General features: G+C 43.7%; 1 protein-coding gene across 2 annotated transcripts in view; it reads left to right on the top strand.

Annotated features, from left to right (window-relative positions):
* The first annotated feature begins 5,804 nt into the window (after nt 1-5,804).
* Nucleotides 5,805-20,004, top strand: part of LOC306643865 (uncharacterized protein) — a 40,028-nt gene continuing 25,828 nt past the window's right edge. The window contains exons 1-2 of one of the 2 annotated variants that reach the window (XR_013759093.1): nt 5,805-5,944; nt 8,511-9,938. Coding sequence is in view for 1 of the 2 variants with exons in the window: in XM_079110168.1 (XP_078966294.1) it covers nt 5,902-5,944 (43 nt within the window). In the remaining variant the exon portion in view is untranslated. Of the gene's footprint in view, nt 5,945-8,510; nt 9,939-20,004 lie in introns of those variants that run through there. The other variant, XM_079110168.1, reaches the window with a different exon arrangement.

The raw sequence follows: 20,004 nt of genomic DNA, 5'->3' as shown, positions 1-20,004 counted from the left end.
TTCAAATAGGTAGATCAAGCAAATAAAAAAACAAGCAAAGATACAACTGATATTAATAACAATAAGGTTTAAAATAAGGACACAAACTTTATAAAAGAGAGACACCTACCTTTGTAACAATCTATGACAAGTATGAAGGTTGACCCAGCTCTAGTACACACAGACACACACACACCCACACACACTTTCTGAAAGTCAACTTTATACACACTTTATTGAATGCAACGGAATGAGAAAATGCTAACAAAGTGAATATTAAAATAAATCTCATGAACTGACAATAAATCTCAGGTATCTGATAATGAGAAAACATTAAAAATAATTTGAGCTAAAGAAAAAGGGAATTGAGTAATAATTCTAAACAAATCACAAGGTGAACAGTATGTGACAGAATTTGGAAGGTGCTTACATTAGGACCTAAAATCACTTCCATGAAATGCATCCTTTCTAACCTAGAGGAGTTAAGACCTCTAAAGAAATAGTGGAGCAGTAAAGAAGCTTGACTAACCCTGTGGTTGATTAACAAACCCAATACATTGAAAATAAAAAGGACAATGAAAGAAAATATGAATAAATCCTCAAATGAAGAAATTGAGAACAGCTAAGTATATAGTAAAAATAGAGAAAAAATAAATGAAACAAATGTATATAAATAAATTTGTTAACCAGGCAAGACAATTGAATTTCTGGAAAATATAAACTATTAATACAGACTTTGGAAAAAATGAAACCCCTGAATGAGCTAACAATGATAAATGGATCTGAGAAGTTATCAAACACCTTTGACACCTTCATACTCCCTCACTCCACTACCCAAGAAAAACCAATTTATTATGTGAATGTTCGATTATAAAATTGAAAGGGAGAAGGAAAATGAACTCTAGAACTTGTTTCATTTATTGTCATAGATGCAACAACCTTAGATATATATTAGATAAAAAAATAAGCTTTGTATTCAAATATGCACCTTGATCATTTGGTATTTACCTTAGTAATACAAGAATTGTTCAGCATCACAAATATCACAGAGGTTTACCTCATTAATGGAACACAAGGCAAAACAATGCAATCATCCCAGCATATGGAGAAAAATCACTTCATGGAATTCAATTTTATTTAAAAAATATGCAGAAAATTCAAAATAGGACTTCTTCTTTAAACCGTTTAAGTGTATATGCCAGAACCCACTGAATACAAGTTCCACCTCTGCCCACTATAACCTTTACCAAGAGCATAAAACAAGAAAACAAGTGTAAAGATTTAGGAAGAGCTACAAAAGTCATTATTTGTAGTCATGCGATCATTTATCTAGAGATCACCTACTGTTAAAAATCTTAACCCATAAGAGACTTTAGCAAACTGTTGGATACAATTTTAACTTAAAAAATAAAACCTTGCACAAATGTCAGAAAGAAAATATTTTTCCAAAACATGATATCATCCAAAAAAGCAATAAGTCCATAAAGATCAAACTTTACCCTAACAAAAAGCACTTAAGACCTGTATGGTAATGAGCACTGAGACTCTAGAAAAGAAAGAAATGCTTGAGTTAATGAAACAGTGGCTTCATATATCAAAGAAATTATTTTTCCTAAATTATTGCATATTTAATAAAATTCCAATCTGTCTCAGAGGTAACGGCCAGGAACAGACGGAGGTAGCAGGATTCATCAATCACAAGGAATGAGCCTGCCTTCCGTGCAGGGACAGACCTGAACTCTGATTGCAGGGCTACATGACCACGTGCTTGTCAGAGTAGGAACAGCTTGTGGATGCTGTGGCGCTCCTGGGGCTGAGGCAGAGGACTGCAGTGTCAAAACCAGCCTGAGTCATTTAGGGACCCCTTCCCAAAATGAAAAATCTTAAAAAATAAAACGCACTGGGTATGCAGCTCCATGGCAAAGTACCCTGGGTTCAGTCCCCCTACCAAGCCTAACATAAACAGAGCCCCAACTCAGAACTCTGAAAGTAATGAACAGTGGGACGGTACAGGTCGTGTGGAAGTAAGTCCTTACCTAGGAGGGGAGTCGAGAAAGCAGTTTGGAAGTACTACAGGTTGTGTCTCAGAAATGCTGGAGACCAGGGGGGTTGGGCGGTTTCAATGGCCAGGATCAAACCACCTCCAGTTGCTGCCCGCACTGGGACCAAAATGGAAGTGGAATTTCATACCCTCACATATTCCATAAAAATACAAAAAATCAAAAGAAAGATGGCATCTGGAGAGAGAGAGAGAGACATAAAAGTCACGTCTTTCTATAGAAGAAGCCGCAATCTCACTCACAATGTTTTTAAAAAATCAGTGACAGGGCTGGGGAGATAGCTCAGTTGGTAGAGTGCTTGCCTTGCAAGCACAAGGCCCTGGGTTTGATCCCCAGCACCACAAAAAAAAAAAAACAAAACAAAACAAAAACAAAAACAAAAAATTTCAGTGACAGAAACCAGACGGCAGTGGGACATCAGGGGACCTTGGAGAAACATCTCTAAACCTGTAACTCGATGACCTACTTCAAACATGAGGACAAAATATACGTACACTTCCAGACAGACAGAAATGGGAGACTTTGCCACCAGCTGGTCTGCCCTAAAAGGAGTGTTCTGTGTTGAAGTTCATGTGGATGAAGGTCATCCCCAGAGAAACTTCTGAGGAAGGAAAGAAGTGACAGACACGGGGCCAGGTACAGGAACCTGACCTGTCAAAAGAGCAAAAGCACCTCACAGGTTCAAGGTCATGCAAATAAAATACACGGGCACCCCATGCAACCAGGGAGGGGCGGGAGGAACTCCAGTGTCCCTGGGCTTCTGTGTCTGGAAGGAGGATGAGCTTACTCACCAGCTTTAGACTAAGCAGTGTGTGTGCATCCCCCACCCTGAAGAACAGACACACAGGGTCTTGCTCTCAAATTCAAATGAGGAAGAGAGCAATAAAACTGTCAATCCAAGAAAGGCAAGAAAAACGAGAAAACATAGGAAATACAGGACAGGTGTGCTGGACTTTTACAAATTACAGTGGCAGGTGTGAATTCAAGTCTTCATACTAAAATAGTGGACTGATGCAGTCTTAAAAAGACAGATTCTGATTTAGCTCTTTAAAATGTCTAAATAATTTGAGCAAGAGAGACCGCTGAGAAGTAAAGGAAAAAATTCAGCAAATTCCATCCCTCAAAGAAGGCGCATACATTGTAATGTTAAACACATTATGCTTCACAGAAAATAATGGTGATTTTGAAATATGCCTCCTAATTGATGCAGTGTTAAAATCAGTGAAATGATGTAACAATATCGATTATAAAAGTGTCTATTACTACCATTAAGAATGCAGGAGGAAACTACCACCTACCCGTCAAATCATCGATAGTTCTGAGATTGGCAGTGAATCCAGACACGGTTGACTCACTGCAGAGAGAAACCCCTCAGAGAAACCAGCAGCCTCACCCTGAGGCCTTGGTGCTGGCTGATCCCAGAGGGTGGCACTGGCAACGGCAAGAGGGCCAATGAGCCATGGGGCTCAGGGCACTTCCACGCTGAAGCCGGAGGGGCTGGATATTTTTGCTTATTAAAATGAAGAAAAATAAAAAAGACCTGAATAAAAGAAGCATCCATGAGACCAGAGGACACCACCCTGGGGGCTCTGGAGGGGTGTGGGGAAGGCCCGTCAGTGCTCAGTCTTCCCAGGGCTACTGTTCGTCTGGAGCCCAGGTGCCCAATGGCACCCAGGGGTCCTCCTGCTGCTGGTTGTCCCCAGTCACTCCCACGCTCCCCTTCTCTTGTGCTGGGCTCCTGTGTGGGTTAGACCCCCCTCCCTGTCTTCCGCCCTCAGCACCTGCACAGTCACTGTCCCAGGACAGGATCCTTACCCCAGAGGTGCTCCCGACCCCCAGGGGCAGAGAGCTCCGCAGCTCCAGCTCCAGAGCCTGTGAATGCTTCCTGAGCTCTCGGCCTGCAGGCACCTGCCCGGGGCTTCAGGCTCCCCAGAGACGGGGTGCAAGGTGTGCCGGGGGCCTTGCAGTCCGTGCCACAGGGCACTTCCCTGCGCACCTGCCTTCAGGTCTGGGGTCCGGGTTGGGCAGCACTGCCATGGCAGCCACACCTGTTTGCAGGAAGCAACTGAGGGCTCCTGCCTTGTGACTAGGCTGGAGCAGGTGCGTTTATGAACCCTCCCTCTGGCGGCTCAGAGCCACAGTTCTGAGCCACTTTGCACCTGCTGGGCAGGCGGCTTCTGCCTGGATGGGTTTTGAACGTGACATTGTGAGCATGATCTCCTGCATTCCTGTTCATACACTCAGATGCACTTCGTTGTACAAATCTAGGTGAACTCTGCTGCGGTTTCTCGGTTGCAGAGAGTCACACTAGCCCTTCCCCAGCAGAACAGTCAGGAGTAGGAGAGGTCCTCTCCCAGGGACCCTGGGCTCGGCAGCAACTTCCTGGGCAGCAGGAAGGCTGGAACCTGGTCACAACCACCCAGAGCCAGTGAGGATCCCCACCACTGTCTCCCGCCCAGACAGCTACTGCCTTTCGTAAAACGGTAAGGAAGGAAATGAGGCAAGCTGTACCTTTTTTAAAAAAATAAAAAATAAATGGCCACAGAAGTTTTCAAGCTCTGCACTTATCTCAAGAGCCAGAGGGAGGGAAAGGTTACATTTTTCCACACTCAAGGGTCCCCATGGTAACCTGAAGAATCCTTCTACTCTGCACACCACATTCGAGCTATCAAGACTCTCCAGGAAATGTGGCCTGTTGCAATCTAAGGTTGAAGAAAAATAGACATGTGTACAATGCTTTGGAATGTTTGCTTCTGAGAGCTTTAGCTCCAGCAAAACCAGGCCTGCTCTCCTCAGCCTGCAATCTTTCTCTCAAGGGTGGACCGCGGAGCTGCTGTGCTCCAGCTCCGCGCAGTGACTGCCCTCTGGACCGCACCGCGCACATGCAGGTCTGCAGGAGGACTGCCCAGCAGAGTGCGTCAGGGCGGAGAAGGAAGGCGCCGTCTTTGGTGACACACAGAAGCCACCACTGAAGCAGCATGTGGTCGGAACCATGGGGAGGGTCACTTAAAAGGGACTTTTGAGAAAGACCTTATTTTATTTATTCAGTAAGTATTGGCAACTCTGCGCAGCCCAGGTCACTATTTAAAAGTCCTGCCGATTAGGTTGGCCCCAAATAGCTGCATGCTATAAACTAACGTGGCCAGGGTGGACCGGTGGCAGATGCCCTGCTTTTTGCTTATTTAATACTACAGAAACAGGTATTTTTAGTTTCAGATATTTGGTAAGCCCATAAACCCCAAATATAGTTTTTACAGACAAGATTTTGAGGAGTCTTTAAACAGGGAGTAGCCCTCCTGACAACCCCATCTTCCCGATACCTACCTGGACTGTGGCTAGAGAAGCAACAGCGTAGGCCATAACAGGGCGAGGGGGCGCCTCGGCCCAGCCTCCCCAGGACCGTGTGACAACGGGCTGCTCTTCCTCTGTGACCCCTCACCTGACTCACACTTCTGCTGATCGCCGTTTTCCTGGAGTGCACAGAGATGATGGCCACCGGAAGGCAGAGGCTGTTCCCTCTGAAGCTCCTTCAGCCAGCCAGGGGCCGGTGGTTTTCATTAGCCTCAACAAACAGAGCAAGTGCACATTCCCTTTCAGTAGGATTTCAGGACAGGAAGGCCCAGAACCGGGAGGAAAAGAGATCTGCGAGCAGCGAGGACTCTGCAGACACGCTGGCAGGAACCTTCCAGAAGGACCCTGTGCAACGAGAATTATTCCACGTTCTGACGAGAGGAAGCTGGACTCGGACTTCAGGGGATTGAAGTCCCAAGACAGGTGCGTGTGACAATGCACATCATGTGGGCTGAGGGAGTCAAAGACAAGAGGCCCTGCTTCCAGCCCGTGTAGACGGAGAGCATTCCGAATGTGCTGTGGACAGAGAGGAGTGCATCCTGGGGTGCAAGCGGGTGAGTTTGAATCATGGCTCTTCACTAACAAGTCAGTATCTCTAAAAGCTATCCAGCCCCATGTTCCCTAAGCTCCCCGTTAAAACAGAAAATGATACTTCAATTGTGTTTCACGTATGAGATAGACAGTATCTACTTGATATATCGCCCCAGGCAAAGGGAGCCCTTAACAAATGTGAAGTCTAGTCACCTGCTATGAACCATGGGCACTGGGGAGGGCAGCATACTTCAACCTGAAAGCTGACCAAGCCACGGCACACCTTAGAGCAGTGGCTGCCTGGTACCCATCATTTCCTTCCTGAGAAAAGTACTCTGTGCTGTATATACTTTTTAATTTTTATTTTCTTTACTTTTATTAATTTTTAATTTAATCTAATTAGTTGTACATGACAGTAGAATGCATTTATACATTTTGATAGACCACACATAAGTGGAGTGTAATCTCTCATTTTTCTGATTATACGTATTGCAGGACCACATGGGTCATGCAGTCATACATGTAGATGAGGTAATAATTTCTGTGTCAGTCTACTATCGTCCTTCCCCCATACCCCCTCCCCTCCCTCCACTTTCCTCTACCTAATATAAAGTAACTCTTGTTCCCTAGCGCCCCCTCAGCCTTATTGTGAATTAGCTTCCTCATATCAGAGAAAACATTCCGTCTTTGTGTTTTTGGGTTTGGCTTGTTCCACTTAGCATAATATTCTGTAACTCCATCCATTTACCAGCAAATGTCAGAATTTCATTCTTCTTTAAAGCTGAATAATATTCTATCATACATGTATATACACCACATTTTCTTTATTCATTCTTCTGTTGAAGGGCATTTAGGTTCAATGCTGCTATGGAGAATACAGAACAGCGCTGGAAGGGAGGTTATCAGGAAGTCTGTTCATAAAAGTAAGATAGCTCAGTGAGCTTAAAGGGCAGTATATATGCAGAGAGGGACTTGAGTTCCTGCAGGAGTTGGTTTCTTGGAGGAAAGACACACCCAGTATCCAAGGAAACCTTCATAAATGCGGTGTTGGATCCAGGGCCCCCTCCTGGGAAGGGTGCTCTGCCTGGCTGCTGGAGCTGGGCCAGCTTGCTCAGGCAAGGAGCAGAGCAGGCCAGGCGCGGGTGCTTTCTCCCCACGCCTCCCTGCAGGGCCGCCCTCCCCAGTTCTTCCAAGGCCCGCCTCAGTTCTTCACTGACACATTCACCTGCCAAAACCAAGCTTCGATTACATTTTCAGTTGCACGAATTTCTTGACCCTCTGGATAAAGGGTGTCATTTCGGTGCCCATGAATACTGTTTGTGCTGCATTTATCGCCTTATATTAACATTCACTTGTTCAGAAGTCTGTGTTGGGTACAGAGTAGACACTCAGTAATTTTTTGACTCAGATAACAGACGGTTGTGCAATGAGAAATCTTTAGTAGAGGAACACGTGGACATTGAGACTCAGTCACCTCTGAAATGTGAATAATTCTGTATTCATTAACTCAATTCTCAAATTAAAAGATTGAGTTAGCATCTAAATCCCTGGAGATAAAAGAATAAACATGCTTTTCTATTCTACTCATAAGTTTGGTGTAGAAAAAATATTCTTCTGTTATTTTTTGAGAAATCATCATTATAAAATGTTTTTTACCAAAAGATAATTTTTCATAATGTAGATTGACTAATATTTTTTAATACATCACCCTTCAGAATGTCGTAAATGGTTTTTATATTTGTTTTGTTTTGTTTTCAGCAAAGCACTTTGAGGGCTCATTCCCTTAGAAACATAGAAAGCATATCAGACATTATAAAGCGTAGCCTGAGAACTGAACCGGATTCCCCCTTGGTCAGCTCTGGCCTGGCCAGCTGCTGCCGTCCAGGTCCTGGTTCATGCTGAGCACGCACAGCCGCTCTTCCTGAGGGTCCCCGGATGGAGGGCATTGTTTCCTAGCATGCCTTGAACAAAAAGGAGTATTCTTACCAGCTCTCTGTGGTGCTCTGGAGCCTTAATAAAACCCAGGTGGGCAAGAGTGGCCTCTCTGAACTTGAGTTTTGTTGTCACCGGGGCACATGGGTCGGAGAAGTCAGAAATCCGCCTCTGAGCTCTGAATCCGTGTCCTCTCCCACGCACAGCTCGGATGAGTGAGGGGTGGCGGGAGGTGGGGGGTCTCAGGGAGAATGACTCACCACTGAGAGTCAAGCGGCAACAGCGGGGCTCAGAGGAGCCTGGGTCACGTCTCTGCTGCTGCTGTCCCCGTCCTCGAGCCGCGTGGCGTGAAGGAGACTGGGGTGACTCACACGGTAATGGATCAGGTGCTCTGCTCTTGCTTCTCAGACTCGAATGCACACTAAATCACTGGAGGGGTTGCCCGGACACTGCCCAAAGATGTCCTGATCCGCCTCAGGCCAGCCGACTTTCTGTTTTTCCCATATTTCAGGCAATGGTGTTCTTACAGTCCAGAGACTGCACTTTGAGAGCCAAGGGCAGGGACACATCGGGTAAAGCATCCCTGTGCTGGGTCCCGATCCCTTTCCTCTTAGGGAAAAGGGTCAGAGCAACTGTCTGCCGTGTTTTCTTTTACAGCCACTGTGAGCCCTTGGGAACGCGAGCACTTGGAGGAATCCAGTTCATCCTCCCCTGTCCCTCACCTGTTCTTGGGTGAAGGTGGTAACACAGAACAGCGGAGGAATCGTGAGGATGCAGGTACACTAAACGCTTCTCCATGACAAGCGCGGCTGCCCCTCTGGCTCGGTGTGCCCTGTGAGTGTGTGTGCTGTGCACCCTGAGGTCCTGACTCTCCCGGAGCTTGGCCAGGGTGCCAGGCTTCCACCTCATCCGCTGCTTGGCAGGCTTTGCTTTTACAAGTTGTAGAATACCACCAGGGTTTTGCCCTCTCGTGCCAGCAACACAGTGGAGAGCAGAACTCAGGAACACGTTTTCGAGTGCCTCCTTTGTCTGCTTCTCTCTCATCACCTCCTCTGACACTGTCCTTGGGCTTTCCCCTGCTGCGCTTTACCAATTTCTTCCCTTGTAGAAACAATGGCCACACTTTTAGAAGCTCTTTTCAGAAGCTCTGAAGTTGTTTTCTTAGGCTAACTTGTCAATGGCATTTAAAAATGGTTATGTTTTAATAAAATAATCTTGGAAATATGTTGATTCTTGCTCAATATAGCTAATGGACAGTTCAAAGGTCACTCGTGGTTGATTCGGTTGGAGTCTGGGAGACTTGAATGTTTGATAAAAACTAGCGGTGGAGGCTGTATCAAACTCTGAACAATCCTCACCTCGTGCCAGGCTAACTGTACCTGACAGCTGGCCTTTCTGGCTCCATTTTGCAGAGGAGGAATCTGAGGCATAGAGAAGGCAAGTAGAAGTAGCTTAACCAGTTTCTCATGACCAGACATGATGTCTCAGGGATGAAATCTGGCAGTGTGGGTTCCTGCAACTGCACACGTGACTTTCCAGAGTAATGTAGAGAAATAGTATTCAAGGTGCACAGTCAGATTTCTCCATGTTGATTCACCCAAGCTTCTACATCCCTTCCATGTGAATTTGAAGATGCTTCCATCAGTAAGCGCAGAGATGCATATGGCGAAGCAGCCGTGACACCGGCCAGTCCTGCCCGGTGCCTGGGGATAAGAATCACGAGTCCTGGCTCAGGGAGCTCCTCAGCACCCAGACTATAATTCCAGCCCCTCCCCTTGCTGTGGTCACATCATGCCCCACGGCATCTCAAGCCTGGCCCTCGGGTCTCGTCAGAGATGCAAGGAAGATTTAGACCAAGCGGAGTAGCTTTCACTCTTTCTTGGCATTTGGCGAGAGCCTTCATCGTTTCTCATCCTCGGAGAGGTGCTATCACGGTGCAAAATGAATAGCAGAGCCCTTCTGGTCTGCGGCAGCCTCCAGGTTCCAGGAGGCTTTGAAGGGTCGTCTGCTGTAGCAATGATTCCGTGCCAGGTGCCGCTGCCGACAGTGAAACCGATGACATACACGAGACAGCGGAAGACCCGAGGCTTCGGGAGGGAAGGTTCCGGCTGGCAGGATCCGAGCCAGCATCCTCATGAAAGGAGACGGCATTCGAACTGCACTTCAGCTGCTCTTAGATGTACGTGCACCTGCTTTGAAGATGCGCACGGTGACGTGCGTGCTACAGGATGAAAATATTAAATTCGCAATCCTAATGATTTTTATCTAAAATTTAAAAACAATACATTAATATTGGATTTGCCTTCAGGGCTGGCATTTTCATCCACAACCAAGAGATAAGTATGACACTTAAGCCCAGAGGAGTTTCCATGACGCCGAGGGTGGATGCCTTGTCTGCACTGGTCCCTTTCCCCAGCATTCATTGCAGAGGGCCTGGCTGTCCTATAGATTAAGCTCTTTTATTTAAATTAGATAACACATAGAAAGATGCACAAATGGCTTGGAAATATTCACCTGAAAGTGGTGGATTAAAGACTCAGAGTTCTTAGGAGGTTTCAAGATGGCGGCCTTGAGGGTGGCTGCATTTCATGTTGCTCCAGGACTCAGGACTCAAAAGAGGAGATATTGAGACGCTTGGGACCAACTCAAAGCAGCCGGGTGACTCTCACCCCCTGGGAAGGCGTCCCGGATGGGACAGTGGTCCCGGAATGCAGGAAACTTTGTGAAGTAGAGCTGCCGGCGAGACGCCCCTCCCCCCGCTGGAGCAGTGAATGTGGACAGCGGGGAGCGCCGTAAAGGAGGCTGCTCGGCACAGCGCTGGGACTCGGAGCAACCACTGGGGCTCCGGCGGCTGCCCAGGGGAGGAGTGGCGAGGAGAGCTGTGTGGACTCAGGACACCGGGGCCTGCCCTGAGGAGGAGGAGGAGGAGCGTGGCCACTTGGATTCGGAGTGACTGCACCAGAGCTACAGGCGGTTGCCAGAGGAGAAGCCGCACGGCAAGCTGTTTGGACTCAGAACAACGCTTCTGAACCCCAGGGCCTGCCCTGAGGACGAGGAGGAGGAAGAGGAGCGGCCGCTTGGATTCGGGTGACTACACCAGAGCTACAGGTGGTTGTCAGAGGAGGGGCTGCGTGGCGAGCTGTTTGGACTCAGACCACTTCTGAACCCCGGGGCCTGCCCGGAGGAGTAGGAGGAGGACGAGGAGGAGTGCGGTGGGTCCTTTGGACTTGCAGTGACTGCATTAGTGCTCCAGGCGGCTGCTCAGAGGAGAAGGCGAGTGGTGAGTTGTTTGGACTTAAAGTGACAGCTCCTGAACACAGGGGGGCTGCCTGGAGGAGAAGCGTGGTGGGACGCTTGGTCTTGAGTGGCCGCACCAGAACTCCGGGCGGTTGCCCAGAGGACCCGTGCTGTGGGTCACGTGCACTCAGAGCCACTCAGAGCAACCGCTCCTGAACACCCCGGGGGTTATCTGGAGAAGGAGGAGGAACGGGGAGGGTCACTTCGACTCGGAGTGATTGATTGCCCAGGGCTACGGGTGGTTGGTGGAGGTGGAGGCACGCAGTGAGTTTCTTGGACTCCTAGTGACCCCACCGGAATACTGGGCGGCTGTCTGGAGGAAGAGGCGTGTGGCGGGTCTCTGGGATTCAGAGTGATTGTACAGGGCCCCAGGTGGCTGCTCAGAGGAGGGGCCGTATAGCCAGGCGATTAGGTGCAGAGCAGGGTCCCAAGATCTAGGAGGCTTCTTGGTGGAAGAGCCGCACAGAGACAGGCTTAGGGCGGAGCGAAGGTTCCAGGCCTGCGGGCAGATTCTCTGAGGAGGGGCAGCCTAAGGAGATTCATCTGCGAAGGGTGAGGCTCCCAGGCCCAGGAGGTAGGGCCGGGCCCCTGGGAACTTTGCAGAGGAAGGCAGCCCAGCCCAGGCGGTAGCTGTAAATTGAGGGGAACCTCTAGGAGGGAACTGACCAGCGAGACCTCCCCACCGGGTGAGTCTTCCCTGCCGGGTGAGGTTTCCCCACAAGGACGGTAAAACCAGAGACTCAGGCCCAAACAGGCCTTGCCTCAGCCCACAGCCTAGGTCCCCTTTGGATGACCATTGGTCAACAAGTGGAGGCACCTCTGCCCACTAGCAGGGACTATACCCCACCTGAAGGCCACCACTCCTAGAGAGGCAGCTTCCTTGTGGAGCACCGCATTATCAACTTCCTCCAAGACTTCAGCCAACTGAAGGCTAAGGGGGGATATATATATAGAAATCTTCAGGGACATTGTAAGTCAATAGAGGAAATCTGCAATATCTCAGCGGTCCTCTGATACCTGAACAATATGAGAAAACAAGGAAAGAAAATGCTGCAAACAAATCTAGATGTTACATCAATAAAACCCAGTGACAGCATGGCAGAAGAAATGACAGAAAAGGAGTTCAGAATGTACATAATTAAAATGATCAGAGAAGCAAACGATGAGATGAAAGAGCAAATGCACGCACTGAATGATGAGATGAAAGAGCAAATGCAAGCATTGATTGATCGCACCAATTGACAGTTAAAAGAGCAAATACAGGAAGCAAAAGATCATTTCAATAAAGAGTTAGAGATATTGAAAAAAAACCAAACAGAAATCCTTGACATGAAGGAAACAATAAACCAAATTAAGAACTCCATAGAAAGCATATCCAATAGGATAGATCACCTGGAAGACAGAATCTCAGACATTGAAGACAAAATATTTAACCTTGAAAACAAAGTTGAACAAACAGAGAAGATGGTAAGAAATCATGAACAGAATCTACAAGAACTATGGGATATCATGAAAAGGCCAAATTTAAGAATTATTGGGATTGAGGAAGGCCTAGAGAAATAAGCCAAAGGAATGAACAACCTATTCAATGAAATAATATCAGAAAATTTCCCAAATCTGAAGAATGAAATGGAAAATCAAGTTCAAGAGGCTTATAGGACTTCAAATACACAAAATTACAACAGACCCACACCAAGGCACATTATAATGAAATTACCTAACATACAAAATAAAGACAGAATTTTAAAGGCTGTGAGAGAAAAGAACCAAATTACATTCAGGGGGAAACCAATACGGATATCAGCAGATTTTTCAATCCAGACCCTAAAAGCTAGAAGGGCCTGGAACAACATTTTTCAAGCCCTGAAAGAAAATGGATGCCAACCAAGAATCTTATACCCAGCAAAACTTACCTTCAAATTTGACAATGAAATAAAATCCTTCCATGATAAACAAAAGCTAAAAGAATTTACAAAAAGAAAGCCAGCATTACAGAACATTCTCAGCAAAATATTCCATGAGGAAGAGATGAAAAACAAAGAAGTAAATCAGCAAAGGGAGGAATTATCCTAAAGGAATTGTCAAATAAAGGAGGAAACAAGTTGTGTCAAACAAATAAATAAATAAAATTTAAAAAATGAACCAAATGACCGGGAAACCAAATCATATCTCTATAATAACCCTGAATGTTAATGGCCTAAATTCATCAATCAAAAGACATAGACTGGCAGATTGGATTAAAAAGAAAGATCCAACAATATGTTGCCTGCAAGAGACTCACCTCATAGAAAAAGATACCCATAGACTAAAGGTGAAAGGATGGGGAAAAACATACCATGCACATGGACTCAGCAAAAAAGCTGGAGTATCCATCCTCATTTCAGATAATGTGGACTTCAAGCCAAAGTTAGTCAGAAGGGATAAAGAAGGTCATTTCATATTGCTTAAGGGAAGCATAAATCAGCAAGATATAACAATGATAAACATCTATGCCCCAAACAGTGGCTCATCCATGTATGTCAAACAAATCCTTCTCAATTTCAGAAACCAAATAGACCATAACACAATAATACTAGGTGATTTTAACACGCCTCTCTCACCACTGGACAGATCTTCCAGACAAAAATTGAACAAAGAAACCATAGATCTCAATAACACAATCAATAATTTAGACTTAACGGACATTTATAGAATATACCATCCAACCAAGAGCGAATATACTTTCTTCTCAGCAGCACATGGATCCTTCTCTAAAATAGACCATATATTATGCCACAAAGCTAATGTTAGCAAATACAAGAAGATAGAGACACTAGCATGTATTCTATCAGATCATAATGGATTGAAGTTAGAAATAAATGAAAGAGTAAAACAAGAAACTATTCCAACATCTGGAGATTAAACAATATGCTATTATATGATGAATGGATAACAGAAGATATTAGGGAGGAAATTAAAAAATTCTTAGAGGTAAATGAGAACAAAGAAACATCATATCAAAATCTCTGGGACACTATGAAAGCAGTACTTAGAGGGAAATTTATTTCATGGAGCGCATTTAATAAAAGAAGTAAAACTCAACAAATAAACGACCTAACACTACAGCTCAAAGCCCTAGAAAAAGAAGAACAGAACAGCACCAAAAGTAGTAGAAGACAGGAAATAGTTAAACTCAGAGCTGAAATCAATGAAATTGAAACAAAAGAAACAATACAAAAAATTGACAAAATAAATAGTTGGTTCTTCGAAAAAATAAACAAAATTGATAAACCTTTAGCCACACTAACAAAGAGAAGACGAGAGAAAACCCAAATCACTAAAATTTGGAATGAACAAGGAAATATCACAACAGACAGGATTGAAATACAAAACATAATTAGAAGCTATTTTGAAAATCTATACTCCAACAAAATAGAAAATTTTGAAGGCATCAACAGGTTTCTAGAGACATATGAATTGCCTAAACTGAACGAGGAGGACATAAACAATTTAAATAGACCAATTTCAAGTACTGAAATAGAAGAAGTCATCAAAAGCCTACCAACAAAGAAAAGTCCGGGACCAGATGGGTTCTCAGCCGAGTTCTACAAAACCTTTAAAGAAGAGCTCATTCCAATACTTCTCAAAGTATTCCATAAAATAGAAGAGGAGGGAACCCTCCCAAACTCATTCTATGAAGCCAATATCACCCTGATACCTAAACCAGACAGAGACTCATCAAGGAAAGAAAATTTCAGACCAATATCCTTAATGAACATCGACGCAAAAATTCTCAACAAAATTTTAGCAAATCGCATACAAAAACATATTAAAAAGATAGTGCACCATGATCAAGTAGGTTTCATCCCAGGGAGGCAAGGTTGGTTCAACATCAGGAAATCAATAAACGTAATTCACCATATTAATAGACTTAAAGTCAAGAATCACATGATTATTTCAATAGATGCAGAAAAAGCATTTGATAAAATACAGCACCCCTTCATGCTCAAAACACTAGAAAAAATAGGGATAGTGGGAACATTCCTTAACATTGTAAAGGCCATTTATGCTAAGCCCATGGCTAATATCATTCTAAATCGTGAAAAACTGAAAGCATTCCCCCTAAAAACTGGAACAAGGCAGGGATGCCCTCTTTCACCACTTCTATTCAACATCGTTCTTGAGACTCTGGCCAGAGCAATTAGACAAACCAAAGAGATTAAAGGGATACGAATTGGGAAAGAAGAACTCAAATATCCCTGTTCGCTGATGACATGATTATATATTTAGAGGAACCTGGAAATTCCACCAGAAAACTCTTAGAACTCATAAGTGAATTCAGTGAAGTAGCAGGTTACAAGATCAATGCCCATAAATCCAACGCATTTTTATACATAAGTGATGAATCTTCAGAAAGAGAAATTAGGAAAACTACCCCATTCACAATAGCCTCGAAAAAAATAAAATACTTGGGAATCAATCTCACAAAAGAGGTGAAAGACCTCTACAATGAGAACTATACAACACTAAAGAAAGAAATTAAAGAAAACCTTAGAAGATGGAAAGATCTTCCATGTTCTTGGATAGGAAGAATTAATATTGTCAAAATGGCCATACTACCTAAAGTGCTATACAAATTCAATGCAATTCCAATTAAAATCCCAATGATGTACCTTACAGAAATAGAGCAAGCAATTATGAAATTCATCTGGAAGAATAAGAAACCCAGAATAGCTAAAGCAATACTTAGCAGGAAGAGTGAAACAGGGGGTATTGCAATACCAGATCTTCAACTCTACTACAAAGCAATAGTAACAAAAACGGCATGGTATTGGTACCAAAATAGAAAGGTAGATCAATGGTATAGAATAGAGGACACGGACACAAACCCAAATAAATACAATTTTCTCATACTAGACAAAGGTGCCAAAAATATGCAATGGAGAAAAGATAGCCTCTTCAACAAATGGTGCTGGGAGAATTGGAAATCCATATGCAACAGAATGAAACTAAACCCATATCTCTCACCATGCATGAAACTAAACTCAAAATGGATTAAGGACCTCGGAATCAGACCAGAGACCCTGCAGATTATAGAAGAAAAAGTAGGTCCAAATCTTCACCTTGTTGGTCTAGGATCAGACTTCCTTAACAGGACTCCCATAGCACAAGAAATAAAAGCTAGAATCAACCACTGGGATAGATTCAAACTAAAAAGCTTTCTCTCAGCAAAGGAAACTATCAGCAATGCGAAGAAAGAGCCTACAGAATGGGAGAATATCTTGGCCAATCATACTTCAGATAGAGCACTAATCTCCAAAATCTATAAAGAACTCAAAAAACTCTACTCCAAGAATTCAAATAATCCAGTCAACAAATGGGCTAAGGAAATGAATAGACACTTCACAGAAGAAAATCTACAAGCAATCAACAAACATATGGAAAAATGTTCAACATCTCTAGTAATAAGAGAAATGCAAATCAAAACCACCCTAAGATTCCATCTCACCCCAATTAGAATGGCGATTATCAAGAATATGAGCAACAACAGGTGTTGGCGAGGATGTGGGGAGAAAGGTACACTCATACATTGCTGGTGGGGCTGCAAATTAGTGCAGCCACTCTGGAAAGCAGTGTGGAGATTCCTTAGAAAACTTGGAATGGACCCTCCATTTGACCCAGCTATCCCACTCCTTGGCCTATACCCAAAGGACTTAAAATCAGCATACTACAGAGACACAGCCACATCAATGTTCATAGCTGCTCAATTCACAATAGCCAGACTGTGGAACCAACCTAGATGCCCTTCAATTGATGAGTGGATAAAGAAACTGTTATATATATACAATGGAATATTACTCAGCCATAAAGAATGATAAAATTATGGCATTTGCAGGCAAATGGATGAAATTGGAGAATATCATGCTAAGTGAGATAAGCCAATCTCAAAAAGCCAAAGGACGAATGATATCGCTAATAAGTGGAGGATGACACATAATGGGGGGGAGGGAAGGGTTAGTGTTAGGGTTAGAGTTAGGGTTAGGGAGGGGGGCAAGTATGGAGGAAGGAAGTACTGTATAGAGGGTAAAGAGGGGTGGGGGGAAGGGAAAAAATATCAGAATGAATCAAACAACATCACTCTATGTAAATTTATGATTACACAAATGGTATGCCTTTACGCCATGTACAAACAGAGAAACAACATGTATCCCATTTGTTTACAATAAAAAAAAAAAAAAGACTCAGAGTTCTTATCACTCATGAGTGGGAACTTGAAAGTCACACTTTTTTCTGTGCCTTCAGGAATTCAGTTACAAATCATACTGTAGACGATCACAACCCCAAAACTACACACCCAGCGGGGCATGGTGGTGCACGCCTGTAATCCGAGCAGCTCAGGAGGCTGAGGCAGGAGGATCATGAGTTCAAAGCCAGCCTCAGCAACTCAGGGAGGCCCTAAGCAACATAGTGAGACCCTATCTCTAAATAAAGTACAATAAAAAAAGGCAGTCATTGAGTGCTTCTGAATTCAGTAGTTGGTACCAGAAAATAACAAAAATAAAACAAATGACCAATAAGATTCTTAACAGTGGGTGGATAGCCACAATTATTTATTTATATACATCCCTCTAAATGTATGTTTTGTCCTGTGTATTAACTTAAAATTAATTATGCAAATAGAAATGCACTGGTGAATGGAAATAAAACCTTGAAATTATGTTCTCCTTTGGAATTGAAGTGAAACCAGACTAAGAATTAAGTGACTCAGATGCATAAAATGAAACATTTTTAGAGAAAGATATGGGTTTCAAATTTTTCTGCATTCATTAATATGCATATTTGGGAATGCCAAGGCTTGTGCATTTAAATTAAATTAAAAATATTAGCTCATAGTAATAATGTATATTTATTTTTAAATTAAACATACATGTATTACATAATATGAACCAAACAATTTTTTAGCAAATTAGTTGACATGATTTAATGTTTGAGCATTATTACCTAAAGAAATGGGCAGGATTCCATATTTTATTGATCACAGTAATGTCCCAGAATAATATGAAAATGGTTTGAGTCACTCTTAAGCCTCACTAAGCTTAGCATCCTCAGCATTTTGTGTCACATCTAGTAAAAGAGCAATTTAGAAATTAATTGTTGAGTAAATGTTAAAATAAAATACAAACCATTACACACATTTCACAGAGAGGCTTCAGGATAGCAAAATTACATTTCTAGGTTGTCAGTGAAACGAAAAATGGATGACTCGTCCAAGATGAAACAAATATTAAAGTCTTCCAAAGCATATGTATATATTAATATAAACAGCATAAAACATTGTCATTTGGTTTAACAGTTGAAATTACATGAAGCGTATTTGTCATCTTCTCTTTTTTTTTTTTTCTCATGGTGAGTATTTAACATCAGAATCATAATGTTTAATTAATTACCTATTCTAATTACTTTGGGCAATGAAAGATATTTATACCTTTTTAACAACAAATCCTTAATTAGCATATTAATCAAAAGATGAATAATTTACAAGTTCAGTAACATATAAATTATTGTAAATGAGACGTGGTTCATGGAGCTCAGAAAGTTTTTCAGCTCTTTGAAATGCTTGTGGACATCCAGCCAAAAGTGTTATTTCCTTTCCAATCAACCAGGCAGTAAGACTCTCAATGGACCGGTGATATTTAAAAATGACTTAAAATCAGCATACTACAGAGATGCAGCCACATCAATGTTCATAGCTGCTCAATTTTCAATAGCCAGATTGTGGAACAAACCCAGATGCCCCTCAATTGATGAATGGATAAAGAAACTGTGATATACATATATATACACAGTGGAATATTACGAAGCCATAAAGAAGAATAAAATTATAGCATTTGCAGGCAAATGGATGACATTGGAGAATATCATGCTAAGTGAGATAAGCCAATCTTAAAAAATCAAAGGACGAATGATCTCGCTGATAAGCGGATGATGACACATAATGGGGGGTGGGAGGGTGGGAAGAATGGAGGAAGGAGGGACTGTATAGAGGAAAAAGAGGGGTGGGAGGGGTGGGGGGAAGGAAACAATAACAGAATGAATCGAACACCATTACCCTGTGTAAATATATGATGACACAAATGGTACACCTCTACTTCATGTACAGAGAAACAAGTTGTACCCCATTTGTTTACAATAAAAATAAATTTAAAAAATAAAATAAAATATAATCCTAAAAAAAAAAAAAAAAAAAAAAAAGGTGCTGATCCCTCGTTCCGCTATGTGAAAGGTCAAAGGAAACCAAGAAGCAATTTCTCCAGATGGCCCTTGACTCGGGTCCTGGAGCACGTAGGCAGGTGAGGCGGTGGGCTTCTGCTCATCCTGAGGGGGACGGCGAGGAGCCAGGCCTCACAGGAGTGCCGGCTGGACCTGAGCGGGGCTCCCAGCTGGCTAAGCACGGATGAGGTGACCTGGACTTACCTGGGATGCTCGCTGCCTGGGGTTCTATGGCGTTGGCATGGTGCCCCATCCCAGGACCTGTGCATCTCCACGCTTGACACAGGACGGTGGTTTACTGCACAGGCCCAGGGGAACGGGCCACCCTCTGGGGAGGAAACCTCTGGCTCCATCTCCTCTTCCTTTGACCAGTCTCTTTAAGTTCCCGATCTGTCCCACTCTGTCCTTGCTACTCGTGCTTCATAGCACCTGCTGCTCAGGGAACCTGCGTTTCACAAGGCCCTGGGTACGAGCAAATGGTTGAGGCTTATTTTTCAACGTGATGCCAGGGCTATTAGGTGGTGCCTTTGGAGAGGGATTGTTTGACCCGAGAAGGGCAGAGCGGCAGGCCCTGAGCCCCGCCCGGCTGTCAGCTCACCAGCAC

Source organism: Sciurus vulgaris (genome assembly GCF_902686455.1).
Source record: "Sciurus vulgaris genome assembly, chromosome: 14".
Classification (NCBI taxonomy): Eukaryota; Metazoa; Chordata; class Mammalia; order Rodentia; family Sciuridae; genus Sciurus; species Sciurus vulgaris.
This window is presented reverse-complemented; position numbering and strand designations above follow the sequence as displayed.